Source organism: Balaenoptera physalus, assembly GCF_965194825.1.
Source record: "Balaenoptera physalus genome assembly, chromosome: 1".
NCBI classification, from domain to species: domain Eukaryota; kingdom Metazoa; phylum Chordata; class Mammalia; order Artiodactyla; family Balaenopteridae; genus Balaenoptera; species Balaenoptera physalus.
The window spans coordinates 21,806,238-21,828,388 of NC_138882.1; the positions used below are offsets into that span (position 1 = coordinate 21,806,238).

The window sequence follows — 22,151 nt, forward strand, 5'->3', positions numbered from 1 at the left end:
AGGAAAATAAATTTGATGGAATGAGGTACAATAAAGAACCAGTGCCATCAACCTAATTTCTAATTTCCTTGAAATAACCTGGAAACTTGTCAGCCTGTCAACAAATATTTTTTGAGCACTACCATAGCCAAGCACTATTCTAGGTGCTCAACATACAGCTTTATTCCAGATTGGTGCCCACCTTCAAAGTTTTTATTCTAGGGGACACACCCTTCAAAACGCCAAAAGAAATTTAAGAGAATAAAAAATAAATAATTGTTAGGCAATTGTGTTTTCCTACTATGGTTAATTATCACTACAATGTCAATATTACCTGCAACTATATTCTCATTGCAGACAGAAAGTATTTGGGGTTTAACAGGCTATCTGTACTATATGAAACACGTCTAAGCATGTAAATTCTGGTCTTAAACCTACTTGTTTGTGGACTGACTCAAGCTCTCTATAGGACACTGGTGACAGACACATGCCCAGGTATGCCTTAAAACTAGCAGAAACTTTAGATTACTAGTTCCCTACAAGGGATGAGGTAGCATCCCCTCTGAAGTACCATTCATTCAAACCTGGCTCAAACCATGTACATTAATTCAGCAAAAATAAAATGAGGAAAGAGGAAGTAAACTATTATTTTTTCAACACTCACTATGCATGAGGCTCTATGCTAGGCACTTTACATATATTATCCCTTTTTTCAATACATGTATCTCAATGTAGGCTTTGAGATCAGATAGGCCTGGATTTCACTCCTGATACCGGCATTAAGAATTTTAACTTCTTCTGAAGTTCAGTTCCCTCATCTCTAAAATGCCTTGCACATAGATTTACTGAGGATTAATTTACTGAGATAATTAAATGAGAGAATATTTAGATTAAAAAATAAAGAAATAAGAGCTAAACTCTAGGAGCCAGGGAATCTCAGTCAAGGGAAAGAAAGCCAGGCTAAGAAAGATATATTTGTGGGCAATTAGAAAAGTGCTGGTTCAAATGTATTCCCAGGACTACACGACCCAACACGCCAACATACAGAAAACTGCTTCTTTTATATATTCTGATAAGGAATTTATTCCATAGAAAAACTTGTTTATTTCTACATTAGATGAAAATAGAAGAAAATATTCCTTTCTTGAAATCTATTATAAATCAATTCTATTAGGGCTTATTTCAATGCAATTCAACAGAAACTTCTGGTATGTACTCCTCAGGGGTAGAGATCATATCTTCTTCAACTATGTATCCCCAATATTTAACCAATGCCAGGGATATAATAAATGCTCAGTAAGTATTACTGGGGGAAAAAAAAGTGTATCTACCATAATACAGACTGTTATTAATTCAAAGGAAAAGAATTCTAAAAGAAAAAAAAGAATCTATTTTTATTATTTCTTTTTTATTAACAGCCTAAAAAAAATCCTCATACATTCTTATTTTGAAAGTTGAACCAGCTTGGTTATCCATTTTTGTATCCATATTGAATCTTATCATCTCCTTGCATTAGAGCTGAAATGGCTATATGTTATTTTACTTACCTATGGTTTCTATATGCTTTTGGAGCCAAGGAAGACACATTCCTGTACCAGAGGGCACACGCGGTTCCTCCTGTTCATCCTCTGTTGTGGGCCTTATCAATTCTTCACTGAAATCACTCATACCTATTCCAGACTGAGAATATCAGTTACTTTTTGTACATCTTAACCTACAGGCTTCTGAGTTATACAGAAAGACAGCCATCTTTTATCTAATAAATATCAATGATCAACAAAATTAATTGTACCTGGTAGCTCCTTTAAAGTAAGAAATGAATTTAATTATGTCAGCAGCAGTCAAAATGAATGACCCATTAAAAAAAAAAGACAACTGCAACTACTACTATATTTCAAGAAGATACAAAGATAGATAAGATACTAACCTTTTAAGTTTAAAAAAAGTCATCTAGAGGAAGAAACATCAAAATAATGTATAATAAAACAATATGACAAATAATAACAGTAGTAGTTAACATTTATTGGGCCCTTTCTATACACCAGGGCTATTAATCCTTACAGAAATCCGGAGGTAAGTGGTATTACTTTCTTCCATTTTCATGCTGAAAAAAACTGAAGGGCTCAGTGAAACTATGTAACCTGGCTCAGTGTCACAAAAAGGTGAGGACAATATTCTGGGAACTAGAACACCAAACACACTTGGCATGAACAGAGTTTGGGGTGTGAGTGGAGGAGGGGGGGGGAAGGCAGATGACGGGAAAAGAATCTACAAAAACAGCCTTGTGCCAAGCTGAGTTTGGACTTAACCGTCCAGATGCTCAGGACCCCTCTCCCTCCTTCCACATATCCAATTGATTATTAGGTCCTGCTGGTAATACCTGCTAGTACTTCTCCTATCTTCTCTCTGCTCCGCAACTGTACACCACTTCCCTGGCTCGGGACACCTTCAAACTGTGTCTGGATTGCTGCATTAGCTTTCTAACTACCCTGCCTCAAATTTGGCTTCTCCACATCACAACCCGAATAAACCTTTCAAAATCAAATTCTGTGGTTACGAGCACGGGTTTGAAATAACACTTGAGTTTGAACCCGACTCACACGTATTTTAAGGAGTCATTCCAAAAGAAGCTCTCCCTTCCCAAATTCTCAAAGCCTAAACTGGTGTCTTGCAGTTGTCACGGTAACCAAAGCTGCCCCACCCCTCCAGGCTCGCCCTCAGAACTCAAGGTTTCAGAGGATCAGGAGAAAATATGAGGAGAACACGGGTGAAACCTACTACAGCCATTCCCGTTCCACTGTGAACGCAGGCAATGAGATGGAAGACAACCGCGGGACTTACCTGCCTAAAGCCAGAGTTCTTCTGCGACACCAAACTCAGTCTCCAGACTCCGGACCAGCGTGAGCAAACTCTCACGGGAAGTGGAGTTAGCGACCTGAGAGCGGAAGTGTACAAAACCTGACCCCGACGCTACGGCGGCGCGCAGACGCAGCCCCGCCCCTAACTCCCGATTGGGCGCTGGAGGCGCCTCGACCCGGAAGTGACCCGGAAGTGGCCGTGGGCAGCCGCCTTCCCATTGGATTGGACCCAGGTGTACATCTTAGTCTGTCTCAGCGGAAAGAAGTGGGAGACTTAGTTGCAAATGAAGATTAATGCAACGGGAGGTCGGCTGGATGAGGGTAACATTCCAAATAGCAGAATGTCAGTTTACTCGAGTAGTTCCCCGTACGACGACCTTTCAGTTACTGCTTGGCTTGCTGGCGCGTGCCGCGAGCCTCGGAGGCGCGGCTCGTGGCCCTAACAAGATAAATCTCTGCATAGCCTGTTAATTGCTTCCTTGAAATCTTTTTCCTTTTTCATTAAAGGTTTAGCTTTGAATTTAAATGACTCTGACTGCTCCCCCAAAATTTGGACGAGAATATCTTTTCCTTCTCAGCGGGAGTGGTTCTGTGCACCGGTCTGGAGTCACTTTTCATGAGGAACGTTGATGAACTTATGAAATAAGGGTTGAAAGTAAGATGGTTAAACGTGAAATGAGGGAAAATTGAGGGGTTCTAGGGAAGATGACCCTGGAAAAGCAGAGACTCGTTGGAACACAATATTTCCAAAATTTGGGGGGTTCATCTGTGAAGGGAGAGTCAGACTTTTTTCGTAGCATCAGAGAACGGAACTCGGACTAAGTAGTGAAAGTTAAAGAGAAGCAGCTTTAAAGTCATTACAAGAGTTTTGTTCATAACTAAGGCTGCACAAATAATGGCATGGGCTCCCACAGGAATCTTTTGAGTTTCCCCTGCCCTGAAAGTGAACCATTTGAGCAGAATCACAATATTGTACAGGTGATTAAAGGGTCTAGTGAGAATTTGTACAGGGATTCCTTAAAATGCTGAAATACTTGATTATATGTTGTCTTCATAAATATTATGCAGTAGCTATGGGCTTGTGAGAAAAATTCTCCTGCTGCTTTTTGTGTCATAAATCCTTGGTCTCACTCAAGCCCCTGCTCTAACTCCACAGGCAAGGCTGACCTAAATGACAGTTGTGGTCCAAGAGGACACACAGAAAATAATATAGCCATACTTTTATTATATAAAGGTTTGGTCTGGCTACATTTCTTCCCCTGCTATGAAGTATAATTTCATCAAAGCCAAACTAGAATGGATTTTATCTGGCTAGAAATTCATGCTCCCACAAAAATGGAGAAGATATTTCCGATTTACCTTAACATTATCAGACAACTGTAGACAACAGTAGACAAAAGACAGAAAGTTAAGAACTAACACTGATATCTTTCTGTCCTCTACCTACTTCTTTCCTTTTCCATGGTACAATTCTGGTAGAAAATGTTGGAGAGAAGAGAGTAAAAAGAAAATGACTATACTACCGATAGCATATACAAGATTAAAAAAAAGAAATGGCATGACAAAAATGCAAACATAAAACAAAGCAAAGCATACCAAAGACTTCTAGATTCCAATCTAGGAGAAAACATGTTCTAAGGAACAAAAAGATGTTCTTACAATTGCATTGTGCCAAAGAGCAACTTAACACTGATGAATTACATTTTTTTAAAAACTGCAAACTCTTATTTAGACAATATTATTCCCACAAACTTTTCGATTATTCCTGTGAAGATTTATTAGATTCCCTGCAATCTAATAAAGAATGTTTCAGACACCAATTAGAAAGATTAGATTCACCTGAAAATTCTCTAGAAAAGATACTTCTTAAATCTCATTAAAATGAACTTCACCAGGTTTTCTCACCTCTGACATGAGACAGTGTCAAGATTTCCAGTCCTAAATGCTCCTTTATGAGGAAGAGACCTTGGCCCAAGACAACTAACAGCTCCTTGATCTCATTCCATAAAATTCATTCTAGCCATAAGAAAAGAAAAATCATTTGTGTAGGTTTTTTGCTGACCTTTAACTTACAATCTGCAGCAGGGGTCAACAAACTCTTTCTCTAAAGAGACAGTAAATATTTTAGACTCGGTAGGTGATGAAGTCTCTCTGTCACCACTACTATTTAACTCTGCTGTTGCCGGCACAGAAGCAGTCATAGATAAATGTAAGTGAATGAGAATGTCTGTGTTCTAATAGAACTTTATTTACAAAAACAGGTGGCAGGCTGGATTTGGCCTATTGGCCATAGTTTGCCAACAGTTGCTCTAGAGTACCAATTAATGTTTATGCTTACAACAGAGATTCGATTAGTATACATACATACATACATAAAATTTTAAAGATACATGATCATATTAGTGATGATTGTTGTATCCAAAAGATATCTATACTAAAAATAATTACTGATATCATCATACATCTCAATCATTATGATAGTCACTGACTATATTGCTTCTCCTGGGTGCTTTAACATACAACTGGTAGCTGTTAATGCCGAGGAGTAACTGCGTTCTATTGTGGAGAAACCTGGTTATAAGAGGTAAATGAGATCAGCCGTCATGAAGATGATGTATATTTACTTAATTACAATTTTTTTTTTTTACCACGCCACCTCGCGGCTTGTGGGATCTTAGTTCCCCCACCAGGGATCAATCCCAGGCCACGGCAAGGAAATAGCCAAGTCCTAACCATTAGACCACCGGGGAATTCCCACTTAATGACAATTATTATCCAAATAACTCTACATACTGCATCTCAACCTATATTCTCCTAAGTTTTAATTGAGAAGCATGTTCTTTTGTTAAGAATAAAGGGGAAAAAATCCACTGCAGTCATTCCAAATAATTCAAAATATATCCATGATTTGACTATTAATACAAAGAAAAAAATACAATTAATTCAGGTGTAAATTTAAGATAAGAATGCAGAAGAGGGAACAAATGTGGGAATGTGGAAGTAGAACAATATAAGACCCCTCTCAGAGGAGAGAAAATTCAAATTCAGACATGTAAGACATCTAGTAAGGTAGTATTAGCTTTAATTTATATATATATATATATATATATATATATATATATAATATCTTCCTTGTAGATCCAAGTAACTTTGATATATAGGGATTTTTTTTCTTAGATTGATATTATAATTCGTTTCTTTTACAGAATATTCACAACCCCAGGTGCTTTGTTAACTGATCAGATTTTAACAAAAGTCTTAAGCAGTGCTTCTCAACTGGGAGGTTGGTGTCCTTTCTACTGGGGGGTGGTGTGGATGCATGGGGGCAATTTGTATTTTGTTACCATGACTAAGGATGGTACTAAAATTTCATAGCCAGGGCTAGGATTTTTGTATATCCTGCAACTGGTAGGAATATTCCACCCAAAATGCCAATAGAGCTCTAGTGAGAAACATTTGCCTAAACAAGTTACATGTTCTGCAACTGTGTTTTCCTACAGTTCAACCTAAGGGGATAAGGGCTCTTGTGCAAATTGTTTTATTACACATTTAAATGTCATTCTTGGTTTGTTTATGTTTGTCAGGAATAGTAAATGTGTTTAAGGTAATTATGAAAAATAAATGATAACAAAATAAGTCTGATTGCAAACAAAAAAATTGGAGGTTTTGAGATAATCACCATCATTCTTTCTCTTTCCACAGAAGTTCCAAGAGAGGTTGGCCAAAAATATTTTAAATCCTAAAACACAATTTTAAGCTTTGCTTTTCTTTAAAATGTATACAAAATAATGTGCAAATGTGTATAATATATGGTTTGGATCTGGTGTTAATATTTAATCCCTGCTTTCAAGAGCTGTGCTGCCTTTAAATGTGCCTAAATTGAGATGTACTGTAAGTATAAAATACACACCAGATTTCAAAGATATCATATGAAATAAGAATGTAACATGTCTCATTAATAATTATTATATTTATTACAAGTTGAGATGATAATATTTTGGATATATTGGATTAAATAAAATTTATTAAAATTAACTTCATCCGTTTTGATTTTAATGTGACTTCTAGAAAATTTAAATGACATATGTAGCTGGCATTATATTGCTATTGGACAGCATTGTTCTAGAGAATCAGTGAGAACTAAGGGAAATATCAAGTTATATTTAGATTCTCTGTTTAATCATTCTAGTTTGATGTCATTGATTCATCCTCTTATGTATTCCATACCATTTCAAATCCCATGTAGAATTAAATTGGAATGAGCTTTTGTACTTGCAGAGAATTCTTACTCTTTCGGTGTGCAATTGCTTAGGATCCACTCTTAAGTGCAGTCTTCATAATGGTATTTATGTTCCGGATCCTAATTTATACTGCTTGTATCAATCAAAATGCTGAACATTCAGGAGGTTTGCTGTGTATGATCTGTAACATCTGCTGTGATTGTATGTTACGTCAAGGGCATATTTTCTCCCTCTCAGCTCTCAATGTCTCCTTCCAGAAGGCACGTTTGACCTCACAAGCACACTTTGGGGGTTCTGTTACCCTCCTTGCTACCTTTTAGTAAGAAGGAAACAGTTTCCATGGTAGAGGTACTATCAAAAAATGTCTCCTCTGTGACAAAGTCATTGATTTGCTGAGACTCTTGTACCATCAACCATTCCTATTGGCTGTAAGAGCCTGAAGTTCTGCTGTTTAATTATTTAAGCAACATAAATGGGCAACATTTTAATATATTATCCCATTGCTTCTATTTATTTATTTATTTATTTTTGGCTGCGTTGGGTCTGTTGCTAAGCGTGGGCTTTCTCTAGTTACGGCGAGCGGGGGCTACTCTTCCTTGTGGTGTGCGGGCTTCTCATTACGGTGGTTTCTCTTGTTGCGGAGCACAGGCTCTAGGCACGCGGGCTCAGTAGTTGTGGCTCATGGGTTCTAGAGTGCAGGCTCAGTAGTTGTGGTGTTCCACAGCATGTGGGATCTTCCCAGACCCGGGATCAAACCCACATCCCCTGCATTGGCAGGTGGATTCTTAACCACTGCGCCAGGAGGGAAGTCCCTCCCATTGCTTCTTATAGAAACATTATGAAGTTTTACCATGAGCCCCAATGTTATAGACAAGGAATCTGAGACTCAGAAAAGTTAGCAACTTGCCTAAGGTCACACAATTAGACTTCTGATACCTAGTTTAATGCTTTTGACTACATTCTCTGCCTATGCTGTTGTCCTAGTAAGGAAGTAATTCCTATCTGAAAACCATAAATAGGTAAAGCCAAACAGTATACACTGTGGAAATTGTGTTGTCCAGGCCCTAACCCTGGAATTTGTTCTGTATTTGATCAAAGCACCAAATATTTGACTTCTGTGAAAACAGTGCCAAGGTAAATTAGGCAGAACCGGAAACAAGAACTTCTATATAAGCCTATGTGTTACTGGCAATTTCAGATGTTTGAGTTTCTTTCTTAGTTCAGTAGAAATGGGAATAATATTTGTCAGGACTAGACAAATAGTACATGGTGATAGAAGACCTTGCCTTGTATGTGACGCACTCCCAGGAGAACATACCCTTTGACATGACTTTGACGTGGCTTTTTAATTGTAGGAAAAGGATTTAACTCTACTGGCCATGCCCAGCACAAATCTTCATTCTCCTTGGCGTTTAGAACAGGATACTTGCTTAAATTCCACTTCAGTTATATGATCCCTTTACTTAAAGTCTGATAGCTTTCTGTTTTTTATTCTAAGTCTAATTTATTGTGCTTGATTAATAATCTTTCAAAATCCAACCTACCCTAGCCACCCAAATTTATCTCCCACTACTCTTTAACAGGATCATTTCACTCTAGTAAGATTAGGTCTCATTACTGTTGTTGTCTTTTCTCTTATGTTTCTTTGTGTCCATCCCTAGTCTCCCTGCTCTATCACTAAGCAACCACTGTCATAGGTTAGTTAGAATTTTCTGGAATTTTATATAGATGCAGTTTTACAGTGTGTATTATTTTAGGGGTCTGTATTATTTCACTCAGAATTTCTTTGTTGTTGCTAGTATCAATAGTTCCTTGTTATTGCTGAGCAATATTCCAAAATTTAACATCTATTTAGCTGTTGATGGACAGCTGTTTTTTGCTTGTTTGTTTTTGGTTTTTTTGTGTGTGGTTTTTTTACTATTACCAATGAAGCCACCATGAACATTTGCGAACAAGTCTTGGTTTGGATATATACTTTTATTTCTCTTGAGTGAATATCCAGGAGTGGAAAGACTGCATTCAAATGATAAGGTGTAATTTTTAAAGAAACTGTCAAACTGTTTTCCAAAGTGGTTGAATCATTTTAAATTATAACCAGCAGTGTTATGAGAGATCCAATTATCCTCATCCTTGGCAACATCTGTTATGATCAGTCTTTTAAATTTTAGCCATTCTAGTGGATGTGCCATAATAGCTCATTATGGTTTTGATTTGCACTTCCCTAATGACTAATGGTATTCAATATCTTTTCTTACATTAATACATACCTGCCACATTTGTATCTTCTTTAGTGAAGTGTCTGTTTAAATTTTTGACCCACTTTTTTCAAATTGGGTTTTTTGTCTTCTTATTAATAAGTTGTAATAGTTATTTATATATTCTAGATACAATTCCTCTGTTGAATGTATGTTTTGCAAATATTTTCTCCCAGTCTGTGGTTTACCTTTCCATTTTCATAACAGTGAATGTAGAAGTGAGAGCAAACTTTTTTTTAAAAATTAATTTATTTTATTTTTGTTGCATTGGGTCTTCGTTGCTGTATGCGGGATTTCTCTAGTTGCGGAGAGCAGGGGCTACTCTTCATTGCGGTGCGCAGGCTTCTCATTGCAGTGGCTTCTCTTGTTGCAGAGCACGGGCTCTAGAGCGCAGGCTTAGTAATTGTGGCTCACGGGCTTAGTTGCTCCGCGGCATGTGGGATCTTCCCCGACCAGGGCTCGAACCCGTGTCCCCTGTATTGGCAGGCGGATTCTTAACCACTGCACCACCAGGGAAGCCCCAGAGCAAACGTTTTTATTTTTATAAAACCCATATTACTGATTTATTTATTTTAGAGTTTGTGGTTTTTGTGTGTATTTTTGAAATCTTGGCAAACCTGAGGTCACAAACATTTTCTCCTATGTTCTCTTCAATAAGTTGTTCTTACATTTAGGTCAATGATCTATTTCCAGTCAGTTTTTGTATATGGTGTGTAGTAAAGGTTGAGGTTGATTTTTTTTTTTTAACCTATGGCTATTCAATTGTTTCAGCACCATTTATTTATTATAAAGATTAACACTTCTTTATTGAACTGCCTTGGCATGTTTGTTGAAAATCAGTTGCCTATATATGTGTAGGTTGATTTCTAGACTGTCTGCTCTGTTCCGTGGACCTATTGTGTGTCTGCTTACACTAATATCACACTATTATAATTAATGTAACTATAATAAGTCTTGAAAACCGTAGTGTAACTCTTCCAACTTTCTCTTTTTCAAAGATATTTTGGCTATCCTATGTCCTTTGCATTTCCACATAAATCTTAAAATTAGCTCGTTGATTTCTACAAAGAAACCTGCTAGGATTTTGATTGAAATTACATTAAATTCATAGATCAGTTTAAGTAAAATGGACATTATTACAATATTAAGTCTTCCAATCCATGAATATGGTTTAGCTCTCCATTTATTTCATTGTTTAATTTTCATCAACAGTAATTTATACTCTTCAGTATTCAGTTCTTTCACATCTTTTATCAGATTTACCACAAAATATTTCATTTTGGGTGCTATTGTAAAAAGTATTGTGCTTTTTTTTTTTTAATTTATTTATTTATTTTATTTTTGGCTGTGTTGGGTCTTCGTTTCTGTGGGAGGGCTTTCTCTAGTTGCGGCGAGCGGGGGCCACTCTTCATCGCACTGCGCGGGCCTCTCACTATCGCGGCCTCTCTTGTTGTGGAGCACGGGCTCCAGACGCGCAGGCTCAGTAGTTGTGGCTCACGGGCCCAATTGCTCCGCGGCATGTGGGATCTTCCCAGACCAGGGCTCAAACCCGTGTCCCCTGCATTGGCAGGCAGATTCTCAACCACTGCGCCACCAGGGAAGCCCCAAGTATTGTGCTTTTAATTTCACATTCTGATTGTTCATTGCTGGCATATAACAGCACAATTAATTTTTGCATATTGTTCTTGTATCCTGAAACCTTGCCAAACTCACTAATTCTAGTAGCTTTTCTGCAGATTCCTAGGATAGTTACATAGTCGTTGTCTGCAAATTTCACTTCATCCTTTCCAATTTTAGGCCTTTTATATTTTTCTTGCCTTTTTCACTACTTCAGTATAGTGTAGAATAGAAATGGTAAGAGCAGACCTCCTTGACTTCTTCCTAATCTTTAAAGGAAAGGGTTCAGTCTTTGATCAATAAGATTGACACTAGCTATAGGTTGGGGGGTTTTTAAATAAATTTATTTATTTATGTATTTTTGGCTGCGTTGGGTCTTCGTTGCTGTGTGCGGGCTTTCTCTAGTTGCGGAGAGCAGGGGCTACTCTTCGTTGCGGTGCGCAGGCTCTCATTGTGGTGGCTTCTCCTGTTGCGAGCATGGGCTCTAGGCAGGCGGGCTTCAGTAGTTGTGACATGTGGGCTCAGTACTTGTGGCATGTGCGCTCTAGAGCTCAGGCTCAGTAGTTGTGGCACACAGGCTTAGTTGCTCCGTGGCATGTGGGATCTTCCCGGACCAGGGACCAGAGCTCAAACCCATGTCCCTTGCATTGGCAGGCGGATTCTTAACCACTGCACCACCAGGGAAGTCCGCTATAGGATTTTGTTTTTCCCGCTATAGGATTTTTGTACAAGCCCTCTATCAATTTGAGAAAGTTTCCTCCTACAGGCATACCTCGTTTTATTGCGCTTTGCATTATTGCTTCACAGATATTGTGCTTTTTACAAATTGAAGTTGTGTAGCAGCCCTGCATGGATCGAGTCTATTGGCTCCATTTTTTCTGACAGCATTTGCTCACTTCATGTCTCTGTATCACATTTTGGTAATTCTCACAATATTTCAAATTTTTTTCATTATTATCATATTGCTCTTTCATTATTATCATATCATATCTGTGATCAGTTATCTTTGATTTTACTATGACGACACTCACTGAAGGCTCATATGATGGTTATTATTTTTTAAGCAATAAACTATTTTTTAATGTACTTTTTTAGACATGATGCTATTGCACACTTAATAGACTACAGTATAGTGTAAACATAACTTGTACTTGCACCAAAAAAATTGTGTGACTTGATTTATTGTGGTATTTGCTTTATTGCAATTGTTTGGAACCAAACCCACAATATCTCTGTGGAATACCTGTATTCCCAAGGTGCTGAGAATTTTTACCAATAATAGATGTAAGATTTTGTCAAATATTTTTTGGTATCTATTGAGATGATAATATTAGTTTTCTTTTTTTAATGTTCACATGATAAATTACATTGATTGGCTTTGGAATGTTAAAATAACCTTGCATTCCTGTGATAATACACACTTGGTAGTGATGTATTATAGTTTTTATATATTGATGGAATCAACTTGATTAAAATTATGTTAAAAATTTTTGCATCGGTATTCGTGAGGCTTTTGTAATATCATTATTACAAGGTTATTTTCTGGCTTGGTTCTCAGGTAAGTAGAATGGGTTTGAACATATTTCACTCTCTTCAATTTTTCTGGAGAAGTTTGTAGTGTACAATTGGTATTATTTTTTCCTTTAATATTGATAGAAATCATTAGTGAAGCTATCTGGATATGGAGTTTTCTTTGTTGGAAAATATTTTTTCTCCTAGCCACCAATTAATTTCTCTAATAAATAAATATGGGGCTGTTCAGGTTATCTTTTTTTTTTAAAGTGAGTTTTGATAGTCTGTGTTTTTCAAAGACTTGGCACATTTCACTTTAATTGTATAATTTATTGGCATAAAGTTGTTCATAATATTCCCTTTATATTCTTCTAATGTCTGTAGTTATGTCCTCTGTGTCATTGCTGATGTTGGCAATTAGCGTCATTTCTTTGTTTTCTTCCAGATCAATCTGACTAGAGCCTTGTAAGTTTTATTAGGATTCTCAAGGAATCAACTTTTGTTTCGTTGATTTTCTCTATTTTCTTTTTGCTTTCTATTTTATTGATTTCTGATTTTATCTTTATTATTTCCTTTCTTATGCTTGGGTTTTAATTTGCTCTTATTTTTCAAGTTTCTTAAGGTGGAAGGAGAAGTTATGATTTGAGACCTTTGTGGTTTTCTAACATAGGCATTTAAAGCTGTAAGTTTTCCTCTAAGCAGTACTTTAGTAACATTTTACCAATTTTGATATGTTGTGGTTTCAATTTCATTCACTGTGAAATACTTTCTAATTTCCTGTTTGATTTTGTTCTTTGATTCATGGGTTATTTAAAAGTTTGTTATTTAGATTCCAAAATGTGGAGATCTTTTTGTTACTGATTTCTAATTTAATTCCGTGAGATCAACAAACATACTTTGTATGTTTCAAATTTTTTAAAATGTACTGTTCTGTGGCCCACAATATCATGGTAAACGTTCCACAAATACTTGAAAAAGGAATGTGTATTCTGCTGTTTTGGGGTAGTGTTCTATGGAGATCAATTAGGTCAAGTAAACTGATGGTATTGTTTAAGTCTTCTATATCCTTATTGACTCTCTAATTATTCTGTCTATTATTGAGAGAAAGACGGCTTTTGAAATCTCCAACTATAATTATAAATTTGTGCAGTTCTCCTGTAAGTTCTGTTTTTGCTTTATATATTTTGAAGCTTTCTTATTAAGATGAACAATTAAAATACGTGTATCCTCTTGATGATTTAACTTATTTAAAATTATTAAACAGCTTCCTTTACCCCGGTAATGTTCTTTGCTGTGAAATCTACTTTGTCTGACAATAATATGGCTACTCCAGCTTCCTTTTGATTAGCGTTAGCTTCATTCATCTTTCTTTACATTTAACCTATTTGTGCCTTTATACTTAAAGTGTGTTTTTTTTTTTAATAAATTTATTTATTTGTTTGTTTTTTATTTTTGGCTGTGTTGCGTCTTCATTGCTGTGCAGGGGCTTCATCTAGTTGCGGCGAGCAGGCTTCTCATTGAGGTGGATTCTCTTGTTGCAGAGTATGGGCACTAGGCGCATGGCTTCAGTAGCTGTGGCTCACGGGCTTAGTTGCTCCGTGGCATGTGGGATCTTCCCGGGCCAGGGATCAAACCCGTGACCCCTGCATTGGCTGGCGGATTCTTAACCACGGCATCACCAGGGAAGCCCAAAGTGTGTTTTCTTATAGGAAGTGTAGAGTTGAGTCTTGCTTTTTATTTCTTTATTTTTTAAAAAATATTTATTTATTTATTTATTTAGTTGCACTGGGTCTAAGTTGCGGCGCTCGGAATCTAGTTCCCTGACCAGGGATCGAACCCTGGATCCCCTGCATTGGGAGTGCGGAGTCTTAACTACTGGACCACCAGGGAAGTCCCAAGTCTTCCTTTTTAAAACTTAAATCTGAAAATCTATACCTTTTAATAGGGGTGTTTAGACCATTTATGTTTAATGTGATTATTGATAAAATTAGGTTTAAATCTATGGTCTTGCAATTTGCATTTTATTTACCTCATCTGTTCTTTGTTCTCCTTTTCTCTTTTTCTGTCTTCCTTTGGATGAATTGAGAACGTGTTATCTGTTTGTTGGTTTACTAGCTATAACTCTTTGTGGTTTTGTTGTTGTTGTTACTATTGTTATAAAGTTCATAATATGCATCTTTAACTTATTACAGTATTCCTTCATGTGATATTTTATCACTTCCCTTATAGTTTCAGGTCTTTACAACAGTATACTCCCATTCTTCTTCTCCTGCTTTTATATGCTTATGGTCATACATTTTACATGTATGTACATATGTTATAAACATCACAGTATAGTGTTATTATTTTTACTTTAAATGGCTAATTATTTTTAAAGAGAGCTTTTAAATGAGAAAAATTATTTTACCTTTTATTTATTTTAAACAGAAATATATTTTATATTTGTCCACATATATACATTTATTGTACTCTTCACTTTTTGGTGTGGATTCAGATTTTCATCTGGTATTTTCTTTCTGCTGAAAGACGTCAACATTTCTTGCAGTGTAGATATGGTAATGATGAATTCTTTTAGCTTTTGTGTGTCTGAAAATATATTTCACCATCTTTTTTGCTTTGTTTTGTTTTTCACATTTAGAAATTTGCTTTTTGGCATGGGAATCTTCTTATTTTTTTGTAACAGTGTTATTGACATATAATTCACATAAGTATACACTCACTCATTTGAAGTGAACAATTCAACAGTTTTTAGTATAATCACAGAGTTGTGCATGACCACAATCAATATTAGAACATTTTCATCACCCCTAAAATGAAATCCTGTACCTTTTATCTGTCACCCCTTTCTCAACTCCCCCATCTCTGCCAGCCCTAGGCAAACAATAATCTACTTTCTGTCTCTTCAGATTTGTGTATTCTGGACATTTCATGTAAATGGAACCATACAATATGTGGTCTTTTGTGGCTGGAGTTTTTCACTTTACATAATGTTTTCAAGGGTCATTCCTGTTGTAGCATGTATCAATACATGTTGTAGCATGTATTATTTCCCCCATTTTTTCTTTTGGCTATTGTATTGATATACAGCATTTTATTTATTTATTTACTAATTTATTAGTTGGGTGAACATTTGAGTTGTTTTCATTTTTGGCTATTATAAATAATGATACTATGAATATTTGTACACAAGTTTTTGTGTGGGTATATGTTTGCATTACTCTTGGTTCTATACCTAGGATTGGAATTACTGGGTTATATGGTAACTCTGTGTTTAAACTGTTGAGGAACTGAGATATTGTTTTTCAAAGGGGCTGTATTCTTTTACATTTCTACCAACAATGCATGAGATTTCCAGTTTCTCTGCATCATTGCCAACATTTGTTATTATCTATCTTTTTTTATTATAGTTGTCTTCTTTTTTTTTTTTTTTTACAGTAATAGTTGGAGACTTTAATATCCCACTCTCAACAATGGACAGATCATCAAGAAGAGAATCCATAAGGAAACAGTGGATGTGAATAACACTGTAAACCAAATAGACCCAAAAGACACATACAGAACACTCCACTCAACCACAGTAAAACGCACATTATTTTCGAGTGCAAACAGAACAACCCCCAGGATAGACCACATGGTAGGCCACAGAAAAAGTCCTAGCAAAATTTTTTTTTAGAACATCCTTATTGGAGTATAATTGCTTTACAATGGTGTCTTAGCTTCTGGTTTATAACAAAGTGAATCAGCTATACATATACATATATCCCCATATCTCTTCCCTCTTGTGTCTCCCTCCCACCCGCCCTATCCCACCCCTCTAGGTGGTCACAAAGCACCGAGCTGATCTCCCTGTGCTACGTGGCTGCTTCCCACTAGCTATCTATTCTACATTTGGTAGTATTTATAAGTCCGTGTCACTCTATCACTTCGTCCCATCTTACCCTTCCCCACCTTGTGTCCTCAAGTCCATTCTCTATGTCTGCATCTTTATTCCTGTCCTGCCCCTAGGTTCTTAAGAACCATTTCTTTTTTTTAGATTCCATATATATGTGTTAGCATACAGTATTTGTTTTTCTCTTTCTGACTTACTTCACTCTGTATTACAGACTCTAGGTCCATCCACCTCACTACAAATAACTCAATTTTGCTTCTTTTTATGACTGAGTAATATTCCATTATATATATGTGCCACATCTTCTTTATCCATTCATCTGTCGATGGACACTTAGGTTGCTTCCATGTCCTGGCTATTGTAAATAGAGCTGCAATGAACATTGTGGTACATGACTCTTTTTGAATTATGGTTTTCTCAGGGTATATGCCCAGTAGTGGGATTGCTGGGTCATAAGGTAGTTCTATTTGTAGTTTTTTAAGGAACCTCCATCCTGTTCTCCATAGTGGCTGTATCAGTTTACATTCCCACCAACAGTGCAAGAGGGTTCCCTTTTCTCCACACCCTCTCCGGAATTTATTGTTTGTAGATTTTTTGATGATGGCCATTCTGACTGGTGTGAGGTGATATCTCATTGCAGTTTTGATTTACATTTCTCTAATGATTAGTGATGCTGAGCATCCTTTCATGTGTTTGATGGCAATCTGTGTATCTTCTTTGGATAAATGTCTATTTAGGGCTTCTGCCCATTTTTAGATTGGGTTGTTTGTTTTTTTGATATTGAGTTGAATGAGCTGCTTGTAAATTTTGGAGGTTAATCCTTTGTCAGTTGCTTCATTTGCAAATATTTTCTCCCATTCTGAGGGTTGTCTTTTCGTCTTGTTTATTGTTTCATTTGCTGTGCAAAAGCTTTTAAGTTTGATTAGGTCCCATTTGTTTATTTTTGTTTTTATTTCCATTTCTCTAGGGGCTGGGTCAAAAAGGATCTTGCTGTGATTTATGCCATAGAGTGTTCTGCCTATGTTTTCCTCTAAGAGTTTTATAGTGTCTGGCCTTACATTTAGGTCTTTAATCCATTTTGAGTTTATTTTTGTGTATGATGTTAGGCAGTGTTCTAATTTCATTCTTTTACATGTAGCTGTCCAGTTTTCCCAGCACCACTTTCTGAAGAGGCTGTCTTTTCTCCATTGTATATTCTTGCCTCCTTTATCAAAAATAAGTTGACCATATGTGTGTGGCTTTACCTCTGGGATTTCTATCCTGTTCCATTGATCTATGTTTCTGTTTCTGTGCCAGTACCATACTGTCTTGATTACTGTAGCTCTGTAATATAGTCTGAAGTCAGGGAGCCTGATTCCTCCAGCTCAGTTTTTCTTTCTCAAGATTGCTTTGGCTATTTGGGGTCTTTTGTGTTTCCATACAAATTGTGAACTTTTTTGTTCTAGTTCTGTGAAAAATGCCAGTGGTAGTTTGATAGGGATTGCATTGAATGTGTAGATTGCTTTGGGTAGTATAGTCATTTTCACAATGTTGACTCTTCCAATCCAAGAACATGGTACATCTCTCCATCTGTTTCTATCATCTTTAATTTCTTTCATCAGTGTCTTACCGTTTTCTGCATACAGGTCTTTTGTCTCCCTAGGTAGCTGTATTCCTAGGTATTTTATTCCTTTTGTTGCAGTGGTAAATGGGAGTGTTTCCTTAATTTCTCTTTCAGATTTTTCATCATTAGTGTATAGGAATGCAAGAGATTTCTGTGCATTAATATTGTATCCTACTACTTTAGCAAATTCATTGATTAGCTCTGGTAGTTTTCTGATAGCATCTTTAGGATTCTCTATGTACAGTATCATGTCATCTGCAAACAGTGACAGCTTTACTTCTTCCTTTCCGATTTGGATTCCTTTTATTTCTTTTTCTTCTATGATTGCTGTGGCTAAAACTTACAGAAGTATGTTGAATAATAGTGGTTAGACTGGACAACCTTGTCTTGTTCCTGATCTTAGTGGAAATGGTTTCAGTTTTTCACCATTGAGAACGATGTTGGCTGTGGGTTTGTCATATATGGCCTTTATTATGTTGAGGTAAGTTCACTCTATGCCTACTTTCTGAAGGGTTTTTATCATAAATGGGTGTTGAATTTTGTGGAAAGCTTTTTCTGCATCTATTGAGATGATCATATGGTTTTTGTCCTTCAGTTTGTCAATATGATTTATCACATTGATTTGTGTATATTGAAGAATCCGTGCATTTCTGGGTTAAACCCCACTTGATCATGGTGTACGATCCTTTTAATATGCTGTTGGATTCTGTTTGCTAGTATGTTGTTGAGGATTTTTGCATCTGTGTTCATCAGTGATATTGGCCTGTAGTTTTCTTTCTTTGTGACATCTTTGTCTGGTTTTGGTATCAGGGTGATGGTGGCTTTGTAGAATGAGGTAGGGAGTGTTCCTCCCTCTGCTATAGTTTGGAAGAGTTAGAGAAGGATAGGTGTTAGCTCTTCTCTAAATGTTTGATAGAATTCACCTGTGAAGACACCTGGTCCTGGAACTTTTGATTGTTGGAACATTTTTAATCACAGTCTCAATTTCAGTGCTTGCGATTGGTCTGTTTATATTTTCTATTTCTTCCTCGTTCAGTCTCAGAAGGTTGTGCTTTTCTAAGAATGTGTCCATTTCTTCCAGGTTATCCATTTTATTGACATATACTTGCTTGTAGTAATCTCTCATGATCCTTTGTATTTCTGCAGTGTCAGTTGTTACTTCTCCTTTTTCATTTCTAATTCTATTAATTTGAGTCTTCTCCCTTTTTTCTTGATGAGTCTGGCTAGTGGTTTATCAATTTTGTTTATCTTCTCAAAGAACCAGCTTTTAGTTTTATGGATCTTTGCTATTGTTTCCTTCACTTCTTTTTCATTTAATTCTGATCTGATCTTTATGATTTCTTTCCTTCTGCTAACTTTGGGGGATTTTTTTGTTCTTCTTTCTCTAATTGCTTTAGGTGTAAGGCTAGGTTCTTTATTTGAGATGTTTCTTGTTTCTTGAGGTAGGATTGTATTGCTATAAACTTCCCTCTTAGAACTGCTTTTGCTACATCCCACAGGTTTTGAGTCATCGTGTTTTCATTGTCATTTGTTTTTGATTTCCTCTTTGATTTCTTCAGTGATCTCTTGGTTATTAAGTAGTGTATTGTTTAGCCTCCATGTGTTTATATTTTTTACAGATTTTTTCCTGTAATTGATATCTAGTCTCATAGCGTTGTGGTTGGAAAAGATACTTGATACGATTTCAATTTTGTTAAATTTACCAAGGCTTGATCTGTGACCCATGATCCATCCTGGAGAATGGTCCATGAGAACCCGAGAAGAAAGTGTATTCTGTTGGTCCTGGGCAGAACGTCCCGTAAATATCAATTAAGTCCATCTTGTTTAATGTATCATTTAAAGCTCTTGTTTCCTTATTTATTCTCATTCTGGATGATCCATCCATTGGTGAAAGGGGGTGTCAAAGTCCCCCACTGTGATTGCGTTACTGTCAATTTCCCCTTTTATGGTTGTTAGCATTTGCCTTATGTACTGAGGTGCTCCTATGTTGGCTGCATAAATATCTCCAGTAGTTATATCTTCCTCTTGGATTGACCCCATGATTGTTATGTAGTGTCCTTCTTTGTCTCTTGTAATACTCTTTATTTTAAAGTCTGCTTTGTCTGATATGAGAATTGCTACTCCAGCTTTCTTCTGATTTCCATTTGCATGGAATATCTTTTTCCATCCCCTTACTTTCAGTCTGTATGTGTCCCTAGGTCTTAAGTGGCTCTCTTGTAGACAGCATATATACGGGTCTTATTTTTCTATCCGTTTAGCCAATCTATGTCTTTTGGTTGGAGCATTTAATCCATTTACATTAAGGTAATTATCCATATGTATGTTCCTATTACCATTTTCTTAACCGTTTTGGGTTTGTTATTACAGGTCTTTTCCTTCTCTTGTGTCTCCTGCCTAGAGAAATTCCTTTAGCATTTGTTGTAAAGCTGATTTGGTGGTGCTGAATTCTCTTAGCTTTTGTTTGTCTGTAAAGGTTTTAATTTCTCTGTCGAATCTGAATGAGATCCTTGCTGGGTAGATTAATCTTGGTTTTAGGTTTTTCCCTTTCATCACTTTAAATATATCCTGTCACTCCCTTCTGGCTTACAGAGTTTCTGCTGAAAGATCAGCTGTTAACCTTATGGGGATTCCCTTGTATGTTATTTGTTGCTTTTCCCTTGCTGCTTTGAATATATTTTCTTTGTATTTAATTTTTGAGAGTTTGATTAATATGTCTTGGCATGTTTCTCCTTGGATTTTCCTGTGTGAGACTATCTGCGCTTCCTGGACTTGATGAACTATTTCCTTTCCCATATTAGGGAAGTTTTCAACTATAATCTCTTCAAATATTTTCTCAGTCCCTTTCTTTTTCTTTTCTTCTCCTGGGACCCCTATAATTCGAATATTGGTGCATTTAATGTTGTCCCAGAGGTCTCTAAGACTATCCTCAATTCTTTTCATTCTTTTTTCTTTATTCTGCTCTGCAGTAGTTATTTCCACTATTTTATCTTCCAGGTCACTTATCAGTTCTTCTGCCTCAGTTATTCTGCTGTTGATTCCTTCTAGAGAAATTTAAATTTCATTTATTGTGTTGTTCATCATTGTTTGCTTTTCAGTTCTTCTAGTTCCTTTTTAAACGTTTCTTGTATTTTCTCCATTCCATTTCCACGATTTTGGATCATCTTTACTGTCATTACCCTGAATTCTTTTTCAGGTAGACTGCCTATTTCCTCTTCATTTGTTTGGTCTGGTGGGTTTTTACCTTCTCCTTCATCTGCTGTGTGTTTCTCTGTCATCTTATTTTGCTTCACTTACTGTTTTGGGGGACTCCTTTTCGCAGGCTGCAGTTTCGTAGTTCCCATTGTTTTTGGTGTCTGCCCCCAGTAGCTAAGGTTGGTTCAGTGGGTTGTGTAGGCTTTTTGGTGGAGGGGAGTAGTGCCTGTGTTCTGGTGGATGAGGCTGGATCGGATCTTGTCCTTCTGGTGGGCAGGACCGTGTCCGGTGGTGTGATTTGGGGTGTCTGCGACCTTATTATGATTTTAGGCAGTCTCTCTGCTAATGGGTGGGTTTTATTCCTGTCTTGCTAGTTGTTTGGCATAGGGTGTCCAGCACTGTAGCTTGCTGGTCGTTGAGTGGAGCTGGGTTTTAGCGTTGAGATGGAGATCTCTGGGAGAGCTTTCGCTGTTTCATATTATGTGGAGCCAGGAGGTCTCTGGTGGACCAATGTCCTGAACTCGGCTCTCCCACCTCAGAGGCACAGGCCTGACACCCGGCCAGAGCAACAAAACCCTGTCAGCCACACGCCTCAGAAGAAAAGGGAGAAAGAAGGAAAGAAAGAAAGAAAGAGAGAGAGAGAGAGAGAGTGAGAGGGAGGGAGGGAGGGAGGGAGGAAGGAAGGAAGGAAGGAAGAAAGGAAGGAAGGAAGGAAGGAAGGAAGGAAGGAAGGAAGGAAGGAGGAAGGAAAGAAAAAATAAAGTTTTAAAATAAAAAAGTATTAAAAATAAAAAAATTAAAAAGTAATAAAAAGAAAGAAAGAAGAAGAGAGCAGCCATACCAAAAAACAAATCCACCAATGATAACAAGTGCTAAAAACTATACTAAAAAAAATACAAACAAAAAAACAGACAGACAGAACCCTAGGACAAATGGTAAAAGCAAAGCTATACAGACAAAAATCACACAAAGAAGCATACACATACACACTCACAAAAAGAGAAA

The 22,151-nt window shown here is 36.8% G+C and overlaps 2 protein-coding genes and 1 long non-coding RNA gene across 7 annotated transcripts in view; 1 reads left to right on the forward strand and 2 right to left on the reverse strand.

The window, feature by feature from the left end:
* Positions 1-2,929, reverse strand: part of TAF1A (TATA-box binding protein associated factor, RNA polymerase I subunit A) — a 34,352-nt gene extending 31,423 nt beyond the window's left edge. For 3 of the 5 annotated variants that reach the window (XR_014254194.1, XM_082427315.1, XM_082427312.1), the window contains exons 1-2: positions 2,821-2,929; positions 1,527-1,659 (exon numbers count right to left, since the gene is read on the reverse strand). Coding sequence is in view for 3 of the 5 variants with exons in the window: in XM_082427315.1 (XP_082283441.1) it covers positions 1,527-1,647 (121 nt within the window). In the remaining 2 variants the exon portion in view is untranslated. Of the gene's footprint in view, positions 1-1,526; positions 1,660-2,820 lie in introns of those variants that run through there. The other 2 variants (XM_082427313.1, XM_082427314.1) reach the window with 2 other exon arrangements.
* The window catches only part of LOC309644729, a 332,108-nt gene extending 311,130 nt beyond the window's left edge, over positions 1-20,978 (reverse strand). Inside the window, exon 1 of the long non-coding RNA XR_014254579.1 lies at positions 17,668-20,978. This is a non-coding gene — a long non-coding RNA (uncharacterized lncRNA). The remainder of the gene's footprint in view (positions 1-17,667) is intronic.
* The window catches only part of MIA3 (MIA SH3 domain ER export factor 3), a 79,667-nt gene continuing 60,568 nt past the window's right edge, over positions 3,053-22,151 (forward strand). Inside the window, exon 1 of the mRNA XM_082426021.1 lies at positions 3,053-3,158. Coding sequence (XP_082282147.1) covers positions 3,122-3,158 — 37 coding nt within the window. The 5' untranslated portion in view covers positions 3,053-3,121. The remainder of the gene's footprint in view (positions 3,159-22,151) is intronic.